The sequence below is a fragment of the Triplophysa rosa genome, linkage group LG9 (assembly GCF_024868665.1).
Source record: "Triplophysa rosa linkage group LG9, Trosa_1v2, whole genome shotgun sequence".
NCBI lineage: Eukaryota > Metazoa > Chordata > Actinopteri > Cypriniformes > Nemacheilidae > Triplophysa > Triplophysa rosa.
The window spans coordinates 2,542,788-2,555,025 of NC_079898.1; the positions used below are offsets into that span (position 1 = coordinate 2,542,788).

General features: G+C 38.8%; 1 protein-coding gene across 1 annotated transcript in view; it reads right to left on the reverse strand.

The window, feature by feature from the left end:
- Positions 1-911: 911 nt before the first annotated feature.
- The window catches only part of tp53bp2a (tumor protein p53 binding protein, 2a), a 69,031-nt gene continuing 57,704 nt past the window's right edge, over positions 912-12,238 (reverse strand). The window contains exons 13-18 of the mRNA XM_057342734.1: positions 11,503-12,227; positions 9,722-9,860; positions 8,593-8,725; positions 7,159-7,325; positions 2,855-3,054; positions 912-1,999 (exon numbers count right to left, since the gene is read on the reverse strand). Coding sequence (XP_057198717.1) covers positions 1,958-1,999; positions 2,855-3,054; positions 7,159-7,325; positions 8,593-8,725; positions 9,722-9,860; positions 11,503-12,227 — 1,406 coding nt within the window. The 3' untranslated portion in view covers positions 912-1,957. The remainder of the gene's footprint in view (positions 2,000-2,854; positions 3,055-7,158; positions 7,326-8,592; positions 8,726-9,721; positions 9,861-11,502; positions 12,228-12,238) is intronic.

Sequence of the window (12,238 nt, forward strand, 5' to 3'; positions counted from 1 at the left end):
GAACACACAGGAGGACCTCTCGAGAGCAAGAGTACCAAAGGATTCGTGGACGCACGGAACGCATTTTGAGTGCGCACACGCTCACTGAGCGAGAGGAGAGAAAATTCATAAGAGAGCAGCGTATAATTGAAAGCGCGCGTCCAGTTTTGTGCACGAGCAAAGGAAATCGGCGTGCGAGCGGAGAGATTCGCGCGCTCGTATGACAAGAATGCGCTCTCGCCTTTTGTCATTATAATAACGCCATAACTGAGGCGCTAAAAAGAGTTGCAGAACAAGAGCCAGGGTTTTGACTAAATCCTTGGCGTTTCGAGTCTTACGAAACCTTTACCCTAACCTTACTCTAACCAAACTACATTTGATTGTTAAAATCGCCTAAAAAACACTGTTGCGTGATGACGTCAGACTCGAAACACCAAGGATTTAGTGAGAGCCGTGTTTTCACGGCTGTTTGTTTTGCATCCAAGTACGTTTAATTTCTTGAAATTTCTGAAATTAACATGTCGTTCATCATTGTAATGTCTTTAGCTGTGCAGTTGGATCATTGAATCAGTGTATACTGTACACAGCCAGTTCGCCAGTATGAACGCAACTCGCACACGAATGACTTATTTGAACAGATTCATTTAAACTATTGAGCTTTTCAGTTACTAGCGAATATAAGAGATCCTTGAATCATTTCAAATGAACCACAGAGAATTCAAGATGTGAATGAGCTTTACTCATTTAGAAAGACGGTTAATTCAGTTGGCTATTGTGTTCTGAAAAGTTAGTTGAACAAGATAAAAATGCTTTACTTTTATTCAACCAAACAGAAATGTTTTTTTTAATCAAATAATGTTTTATATAACTTAATAATTGTCATTTTCATCTAATTTTTTTAGAACTTTTAATATGTCAAAGTCACTTTGGTTAAGCCCCTTAAAGGTATGGTAGGCCTACATGTGTGTGTGTACAAGATCAGGATGGCATCTCCTCCGCCTCATTTTGAGCCAGGAAAACCCTGATACTGTATACAGCATGTGTCCAGAAACATTTCCACCTAGTACATGCACATCAGATTGAATAAGCAGACACTGATTTACTAAAGTAACTGACTAGTTGAAACTGTAAAAAAGGCATAGTGTTCTTCTGCACTGTTTACTCACAAAAATGTAGACAAAAACAGATTTTGATTAGTAATTCATTGACATTAAATATGTCCAACATATAAGAAAAGTGAATCGCAGATCAAACAGCTTTACAGAGATTTGTTACAGTTTAATCAGAATGAATTGTGTTTGTCACTTTTACTTCAGACATACAAAATCAAAATACATTGTCACTGCCGAGCAGAATCCTCCGTATTTTTCAATAAATCATTACTACCAGTCACCTTTCAGGTTTTCTGTGGGTTTTGCAAATATGTGTTTCATATCAACAACACTGTCACTTTAAAAATGCTGTTTTTTTTTCATTTACTAGCAGACATACAAGGTTTCTGCCTGACAGTGATGACATTAGTGTAATGATATGATAAAGGAATGTTTATGATCATAGGTTCATTATAATATCACAAAACCCTTAGCTTTAGATAACAGTGATTGTCAGAGTATAAAAATAAATGACAAATAGACACTAACTGAACTGCAAAGTTCCATGCGTACAATATGGGTGCGTAACAACATGATCCCAAGACTCCCCGACACAATGTGCTGACTTACAATGACTGCCTGTTGTAAATAACAGATCAAACATTAAGTACAGATTGAAAAGGTCAGAACATATTTAAACTGCATTCAGACATACCTAAATGGGGATAAAGCAAGGACAGCGACAGACCACAATATTAACATTTATTGGAAAAAGAAATGTTTAAAGCCAAAGTGTCTGTACGGCACCACTTCATGAGAAGGTTAACTTTTGGACTACACTGATCGTTCATCTACTCTTGCAGTCCAGGATGTTTCCTTGACCCCACTTAAGCCAGACTCCTATGACGGGGCCTAATTCTTGGATACAACTGTAAAACAGAAGACAAACAGAACAAAAGCAGTTACATCATTCAACGTTCGGCTCTCCCTGTTGGTGAAATTTGATCAAATTACTAAATATCTACAAAACATTGCGTTTAAGGCAACGACTGTAGTCGCCGCTAAAGGTCAAGTTTGTGTAATGTCATGTTATAACGTAAACCAACACAGTGGCTAGACGCTACCAATACTACTTTACATTTTATCACGAGACTGTGTGTCATGGCACTGCCATTTTATAACAGAAATCGTACATACTGTGCATTTAACGCACACCAAGGTTAATTTAGACTGCACTTTTGTGTTCCAAGATATAAAACAATTAATTGTTACATTTAACCCACTAAAGCTGCGAGTCCGCAGGAGCAGGTTTGGGAACTTTTGTTGCTGTAACCCTTAAAGCCAGGGGGTTACTGTAAATGGATGTGCCCGCTGTGCACAGTCTTCCTGATGCCACGGGAAGGGGGGGTTTGGGGAGTTGTGCTTATGGCTTGGGCTGCTTGCTGCTATATTTCTCTTTTGATTTTTTTCTAAGTCTACTTAATTGTAAGTACTCTTTTATAATTTTACTAGTACATTTACTTAAATTTTTTGTGTGCGTGTTTCCTAATTTGTAACCTATCAAAATAAAAATCTGGTTAATTTGTGCAAAGTCCTTTTCACTGTGTGTTTGACAAGCTTCTTTCAGTTGAAACAGTGAAATGCTCGTGTAAACTCTCAGAGCAGCTCTGGAGATGTTCACATAAATGATTACATGTAAGTTATTAGGTGTTTGGAGTCATGTGTATAGTCTTTCTCAATTGTGATGCAACTTTAACTTCACATGAGCGTGGTGTGTCACTTACCCCGAGCAGATTTCTCGGTATGTAACCTGCTGTGTCGCCCATGCGTGCCCACCACCACTCAGTCTCATCCGCGTCATCCCTGCAGATCACAGTCATGCAGTCGCCCTCTCTGAACGGCAGCTCGTCGTTATGTTCACTCTCATAATCCCAGAGACCGTACACCACCCCTCTGTTCATGATGCCCATCTTTTCCTGAACACCTGAACATTTCAAAATGTTTCAAAAATGTCAAACAACAGTACTGAACCCATAGTAAGCAATACGATCATTTACAGTATGTATCAGTCATGTAAATAATGTCTTTTTAATTGTTTATCAGTTTCAGGTGACTTGTCAATGTGTATGGTTCATCATCCATAGTTTTTAGTCACGTGACCTACCAGGAGGGCAAGCGGTTTACACTGGGCTCACGAGTGGTTGCCTCGTCCATGACAACAATTTAGGTAAGAAAACTACATCAAGAACTGGTTTATGGCTAAAAATATAATGATTAACATACCTAGTGCTTATGTGAGGTTACATTTACATTTACGCATTTGGCCGACGCTTTTATCCTTACATAGCATTTTACTATACATTGTATCCGAGCATGTGCCATCCCCTTGGATCCAACCCATGAGCTACAGGAAAGCTCTGCTTACCTCTGCTGAAGTGTTCACTGCAAATAGAAGTGTACTATGAGGCGACATTTACGGCATAAAATTCACAAATTTCTCCTTTCTGGGTAGCTCAGGCTTGTCTCTTCATCAGCGGGTGCATTTTAATGCACAACAACTTTTTGGTATTTAGGGTAAGGCTTAGGTTAGGGCAGAACAGCAGATAGTATTCTTTTGCGCTTCCCTCAGTGCGTGACGTCACATGAAAGCTATGGATAAATTAATTTTATAAAATATTCACATGTAGTTATATATAATGTCATTAGCTTGTCTTTGTAATGTTATTTGCTCAAATCCAAGTCCTAATAAGCTGAGCAAGGGTGCTCAAAGTGAGGAGTGCTACGTTTAAATGAAGTATATTCTTTTCAATATTATCACTAGGGCTGGGCGATGTGACGATGTTATCGTATATCGCCGATGTCTCGCAAATATCCCGATGTTGATTACAACAGACAGATACCAGATGATAATCGATAATAATGGAAAATACGTGTTATAGCATTATCATGCGATGTAGGTTTTAGCGTGAACGTTCATGTTCATATGCCCAGGCTGCAGAGGTGGGTAGAGTAGCCAAAATCTTTACTCAAGTAAAAGTACAAGTAACTAGAGAAATTGTTACTCAAGTAAAAGTAAAAGTTACTATTTTAAAATTTACTTGAGTAAAAGTAAAAAAGTATGCAATGAAAAAACTACTCAAGTAGCTAGTTACTTAGTTACTTTGTATCTGATTATATAGGCCTACTACATAAAATTAATATTAACGCAAATATTTTAATCAATATTTTTCATTATCATAAGCAGATATCTTTGCAATATACTAGAGAGACTAAAGAATAGACAAACACAGAAGAGACAAGCATTTCTGTAAATTTCATCTATTCCTGATGTCAATGTAGTTTGCACAACTTATTTAGAATACTAGACCATGTCAAACTAAAGCATGAACTAAACTCAGAGCATTTCTTAAGATGATCTAGAACATCTGCAGTGCTCTCTTAAATGAAATACACATTTTTGAACAAAGCTCGTGTTTTCTCGTGTTGTGTCACGTGTGTGTTGTGAAACGCTCTTACTTGTAAACAAACAGTAAACAGTGAACCAGTTTTCGAGTCCTTTTCTTCCTTCTGTTCTTCAAATGTATATTTCTGCAAGCCCACGTCTCTGTGTCTGACAGGTAACGCGCATGTTGCTGTGTCTGACGAACAGGTCGCACGGGTGCGCGCAAATGGCGGTCATTTATCATTGATGGCAAACAATGACACATTTGCAGTTTTGATTGTATAGATATAGATTAATATCCACTTCATCCAACGCTCTTTGTGTTCTGCGTGTTCTTAAATTTCGCGCTACGAGGAGTGAGTAATCCTGCTTCAGATGATTCAGATCGTGCTGCGAACTGAACAAATCATTTGAACTGATTCATTAGCCTATTCAAATGGTTTTGCCCATTGTTCAATTAATGCTTTCAAAAGAATCGACTCAAAAGAATCAATCACTCGGGAATGCCCGTAAGAAGAGACGACGACCTTGAAATAAACAACACGTTATAAAAAGCATATTTTAAAATGAAGGAACGAAGGAACGTCACGCAATGTAAGTTATGTAACGAAGTAAAAGTACAGATTTTCTATTAGAAATTTACTCAAGTAAGAGTAAAAGTTCACACTTTTAATTTTACTTAAAAAGTACATATTTTCCAAAATGTTACTCAAGTAAATGTAACGAAGTAAATGTAGCGCGTTACTACCCACCTCTGCCAGGCTGTCAGTAACAGTGACAGAATTTTGGAAACGCTGTTTTGTTCAGTCAGTTGAATGTGCTGCTGTTTTCTGCCGGTTGCTGCACAGACAGACCAAGAGAAAGACGAGCTGCATCGGCAAAGCAAAACCTCACGCTCGCGGGGCTGTACCAGTGTTCGAATTGTCCTACCCTGTCAGATTTTCCTACTGCAGGGCAAACCTTAATATAATCTAAACTAGGACTGTCACGATAAACCGACGATAAATATCACGTGATTTATGCACAGCTTTTGAGTGAAGTACGGGAAAATGCTGCTGCATCTGAAAGCCAGAGGGCGCTCTCGTGCGGAAACTCCAAATACGCACTGCAGAAGAAGACCATAACACGTTCTAGAATCTAGGAAATGCCTATGGACATATTTTTATCAGTTACTCAAGCCTCATCCGTGTATTTTTATGATAATAAAGCATATTTATAATGATCATGTTTGACGGGTGTTGCTTTTCAAATGCACATTATAAGATTATTATACAAGAGGGCAGTGACATAAGCACACTTGTGTACCTTCAGAAGATCAATTGTTTACAACACTACACACACAGCATGTGCGAGTTAATACAATCCTCCTCTGGTCAGTTCAAAGTGCGACATGCTTCACGGACAAGCTACGCATAAAAAAATCGACATTGCATATCGCAGCCAGCTCGATTACAATAGGATTTAGTGGTATCGTGATACATTATCGCGCAGCCTGATATTACAATGCAAAATACCCTATTCAGATAGTCCTACCATCTTAAAATAAACATAAAATAAATTTACATCGTAAATACCCTGTCAGATTATCCTACCAGTATAAAATAAACATGTAGGATTAATTTACAGCACAACACCCAATCAAATTGTAGTATAGGTATTAAATAATATGTAGAATGATTTAACAACGAAAATACACAATCATATTCCTGTAGCAGTATAAAATAAACGGGTAGAATGATTTTATAGCACAAAAAAATGACGTAACATTGATGTGCGCATGCCTGGTAGGATAATCTGATGGGTAGGATGAAATTTCAGGACATCTGCAACATTTTTCTACTGCATAAAAGCTTTATGGTTTATCTACGCGCTTTACCTGATGAAAGAAGTCACTGGTTTGTGCGCGTGGCAAGCCTGTGTGTGTGTTTGTTTGGCAGGTCCGGAACGAATTCCCTCCCGGTCCGTGTCTGCAGATTGATTATCTGCGCAACGTTGCATGAAGTCGAACACACCCGATATTATCGGATATCGCGATGATTTTAAAGTCGATTAACAATAAAAAAATTATTTAACACATCGCCCAGCCCTAATTATCACTACTGGAAATGTAACATTACAATATACCAGAACAATTTGCAACAAATTAAATGACTACAGTTTCCAATATTAAATGCGTTTCTCTGTCATCTCTGTAAAAAATAAATATATATGAATGTGAAAATAACGTGTGAAAATAAAAGTGGAAAAAATGCTTAAATAAATTATTAAATAAAATCATGTGGGGAAAACATAAAAATAAAGAAAAATGCTAAAACACATGTTGTCTTTGTTTTTTATATAAATTATTTTTTTGTAGATGTATTTTTGTATTTATTTATTTTTAATATTGGCAGGCCTGTGATTCCGTCTGTAAGGGATGATGTAAAGGACAATGTCAAGGATGATGTAAAGGACAATGTCAGGGATGATGTAAAGGATTATGTCAGGGATGTGCGGGGGTCAGGATGTTTAACTGTGTTTTCAGTTTTCTGACACAATCAAGAATGATCATTTAAATGAGGAACTACATGTTTGGACATTAAGGTCAGGACATCACAACTCAGTTCAGTTGTAATAATCACACAAGCAGTAAAAGTTGTTACACACCATAGAGGAATTGAGAGCACTGGCTGTAACCATCCTCCATCTCTTCACATTTATCAGCTGCTGTCTGCATGTCACTGTGGGTCATAGCAAAAACGGCCGCTCCAGACTCCACCAGAAACTTACACACCTGTACATTATTACAGGAGGCTGCACAGTGCAGAGGGGTCCTGCAAAACACACAAGTGCTATGAAATGATTGACCTGCACATTGTATTTCATCTGCAGTAATAAAGCCTTTATCTTTTATGTATATCCAGATGTTAATTCTATGGCACATGTGACCATGGACATTGTTCACTTTACCGAAAATACATTTTACAACAGGATTGCACAACTCAATTCCTGAAGGGCCACAGCTCTGCAGAGTTTAGCTCCAACCCACACCTGCTTAGAAGTTTCTAGTAATCCTGAAGACACTGATTAGCTGAATCGGGCGTGTTTGATCAGGGTTGGAGAAAAAGTGTGAAGGGCTGTGGCCCTCCAGGAATTGAGGTCTGCACCCGTTTTCGAAAAAAACCAGTAGAGACAAAAAGCATCATGTAAACCATACAAACAGCAAATATATGAGAAACGGTGTTGACTAGAGGTATAAAATGTATCATCAATGCATTGCGATAGTGTCAATTATTCAATCTCACAATAATAATAATAATATTTCAAGCGAATATACAGCCATTACGTGTGAACATTTCTTATGATGAGTTTTAGAAAAGCAGATTTTAAAAAAATATGTAAAAGCACACAATTTAAGTGCTTATAACTTTTGTCCACTAGGTGATGCTGTCACCAAACGTGCCAGTGATGGTACATACCAAGTTACGTGTCAATACATGCTTGCTTTTGAATTTGTTGACAGTGTACGAAAACTGCTGGACCAATTGAAAGCTTTTAATAACTTTGTCAGAACTGTCTCTTGATGCTATATACCACATTTCGTGCAAATCTGACAAATTTTGTAGGAGTTCGAAAAAGTATGTTTTTAGAAAAATTCTAAATGGCAGGACATTTTTTTTATGACGGAAAATGATGTCACAGAGTGCATTCAAATCAGCATTAGCCAAGATTTCAGAGGACTAAAGAATTTTGTTTCCAGGATCGAAGTTATGGGCGAAAATTTAACTGGAAGTCAAACTGGTGGTGGCGCTACAGAGTTCGATTTAGAGACTCCAGATTTGCCATGATAACTGGTCAGACTGTCCTTTGTCTGCGCCAAATTTCACAACTTTCCCATGTACGGTTCATAGGCTGCCATAGACTTCCATGGCAGAAGAAGAAGAAGAATAAGAAAACTAACGGATACTAAAGAGCCACTTTAATAATAGCCAATTCAATTCTAAATATGAAAGTCAATTAGAAACCTCGCCTTTGAGTCAACTGAATTCGTGTTCCCTTTTAACTCTTACTACAAAAGCAGACAGGCAGAAGTGTACTAACCAGCCATCGCTGTCAGCTGCATTCACATTGGCTCCATACTGCACCAGGAATTTAACTATGTCTGTATGGCCTGCACATACGGCATTATGCAGCGCTGTGATACCCTCATCATTCGGCTGACTTGGATCTTCAACCTGTTGACAAAAAAATAAAATTCTCACTCTAAACATCACCATATTATTGGATGGGGGCCAAGCTTTCGCGGTGGCTGCCGGAGCCAGGCTGTAGAACAGCCAGCCGATATCCATCAGTGCAGCCCCCATGTTATCTATGTTCAAATCTATGCTCAGAACACATCTATTCCCTGTGCTTTTAACATTCTCTGACGTTAAATGCAACTTAAAGCCTTATAATCTGTCTTGGGTATGCTTGTACCACTATACAAGCATTATTTCAGTCACAACTATCTGTTGAATAATACAGCTTTACTATTATTTTTTAGTTTCTCTTTGCAATGATTGATGCCACACTGTATATTTATTTGTTATAAAAACCATTTGATTTAAATGTTTCCGAATAAAAGGGAAATGAATTAATTGGGACATACATTTGTAATTACATTTGGTTTCTTGTGTTGAATACAGAAACCGCTTTTATTGTGTTGTAAAATTACTCAATACTTTCTGGTCTTATCATTTACCCCACTTGAATTTGTGATAAAGTTGTAGTCACACACTAGGAAAAACTGTACACATCCATAAACACACACACACGCACACGCACGCACACACACGCGCACGCACGCACGCACGCACACACACACACACGCACACACACACACACACACACACACACAGGCTTTGGTTGACTATCCCTGTGGGGACAGTCCATAGGCGTAATGTTTTTATACTGTACAAACTGTATATTCTATCCCCTATCCCTAACCCTATCCCTAAACCTAAAGATCATAGAACACTTTTTGCATTTTTAGATTTGTAAAAAATATTGTTCTGTACAATTTATAAGCTTTTGTGCCCATGAGGACCTCAATTTTGGTCCCCACGGTGACACGAGTCCCCATGTGTTGGTGTGTATTCAGGTTTAGGTCCCCACCGGGATATACAAACATGAACACACACACACACACACACACACACACACAGTTGTTTTAAAAGTGGAAAGTAACTTTCTTCGTATATGACCCTCTGCACTAGATCAAACTCTCCCTCCAGAGATGAGTCCAGTAACAGTGCCAGAGGATTGAATTGCACTCGCATGTTATGGTCGATGCGCTCCGATCCGGATTTCCGCAGGTTTGTTCTTTTACCCTGCACAAAAAGACATCAATCTTCATCAGAAACACCCAGAATCCACCCACAAACTACAATCACCACTGAATGCATCACCTTCACAAAAAAAACTATAGCTACAAGCCAAAATGTTTACCTAAAACCTGATTTATCTGTGGTTTGAGGACTTGTTCATCTTTACATATAGGGCTTGAATGTGTAACTCTTACAATGTGACAGCCTGGTGTCATGTAGCAGGGCTCCAGATTGCAAAACGGTGTAAAACGGTCATATTTGCAAGCCAAAATATGAATTTGATATTTTTGTGGACAATCGACATTTACTCACTTTTTTAAATCAGAAAGCGCTACACTTTAAAAAAAAAAAGCCAACAGCTGGCATTTTCTCCACATGTTTACGGTTTTAGCATATTTAACTTTTATTTGACTATCCATTAAATATATTTTAGATTACAATTTAGTTACAGTTGTATTGCGAATGATCATTTAGATCTCTGCAACTATAACTGCACTAGTAAGAAATCTGATTTTAGATATCTGTAATGACCTCATAGATATATAGCCCCTTAAATGTGAATGTTTTAGACGTTTGAAGGGAACATTTCAGTGCTTCGTGCAAAATTAAGAGATTCACGTTTAAACCTTTGCATATTATAACCTGGAACTTGGATGTAGGAAATAATTACAATTAAATGCAAAGATTGCTTCATCAAAATAGAGCCGATGCTACACATCACAGTCAGCTCACTAGCTGTATAAGATTGTGTGCTACACTAATACAGTCCTGCACATGCGTTACTGGATTATACATTTACAGTTTATTGAGACTGCTGTAATTTTTTAAGAATTCATATTTTTTAAGGCAAGCTTAACGGGTGCACTACTATGAGAATCACAGAGCTTGAGTGTGACGTCAACATGAGAAAGTACAATTCCATAGATATTGTCAATATTATTGGTTGATATTAAACTATTATTCCTTATGTAAAATCTTTTGTAAAGTCATTTGAATGAAACGTAAGATTTATTCATTAAAAATTGTTGCTGCTTAAGTTCTTGCGGGCTGTTTGAGATATGCGCGCGCACAGAAAGTCGCATCTCAGAAGGAGCGCAGAATACTAAACTGAGTTGTCTTTCATGTCTTCTTAGTCTAAACCAAGGTTAAAGACCAAATGTAAACTATGCAGGGAATATTGCCACGCAATATAAATTGGAGAGGTCAGAAGCTTTTTTAGATGTCGAGTAATATAAATGAACTAAGTTGTGGTGTGAAGGTAAATACACTGCTCAAAAAAATGAAGGGAACACCTAAATCCCACTATATTAGATCTCAATGAAGGAAAATCCAGGTTAAAACTCTTCACTTATACAGTATACTTTGCATAATGTTGTTTGGCACCTGTGTTTTCCTATGGAAGCCAATGACTCCCTAATAGATCTTTTTGTTTGGAGACCTACAATTACACCTAATTTCACAATAGAGCATTAAAGAAGGAAACACGTGCTGTGGCTGATGCTGTTGTATTAAGTGCATCCTGTGCAAGTGCAAGGAATTGTGGTAAGTGGGACAGGCCCATAGTATAGCACACACAACATGCCAACTATTAATTCCACAAAAAGTAGCCTGTGTAAGAAGACAGCTCTCTTTTGAGGGCACTTACAGCGGGCAAGGGCACCTGGCCAGTGACTTCAGGTGGCTTCATGCTCAAAGTGTCTTCTAGAGTGTCCTGCTCGGCACCACTGGGATAAGGAGGTGGTGGATATGGAGGACACTCCTCAAGCAAGCTCTCTGGGAGTGGTGGTGGAGGAGGGCTGGGTGGCTGCGGAGATATAGGTAACACTGAAATGTCCGGCTGTGGAGCTGGATGTGGAGGTGGTGGAGGAAAAATGTCATCGTCTTTAGTTTCCAGTGTGCCCACAGACACCGACAGCTCATGAAGCGGCTGATCTGACCTCCCAAACAAAACTTCATCGGATCTGGGAGGTTCTGTCGCCGACTCTTTCTCTTCTTCTCGAGACGGACTCACCGTCGTCTCCATAGCAGCCAGCGTGGCCTTCTGGTACAAGAGCTTCTGGATATTGGGGCCACCTGGGCCCTCTGGCTCTGTAATGGAGCTTCGTTTCTTCAGCGGCCTTGGAGCATTGTAAAGTTTCTTCCTAAGAGCCTCCAAATCCACATCGTTTTGGTGACGGTAGGGGTTCGAGATGAAGGGCAGCAGTTTGGTGGGACTTAGAGGTCTAGGAATGCGCTCTGTCTCTTGGTTCTCTGATGCACCAGTATTTTGGTCCGTTTCTGTTTCCAGGCCACCGGACATGTCCAGGTACGGGTTATCAGGGTGCTGGTTTTGAGACTGCTGGCCTGTGGGAATTACTGGCTTTCCATAAACTGCATGAATG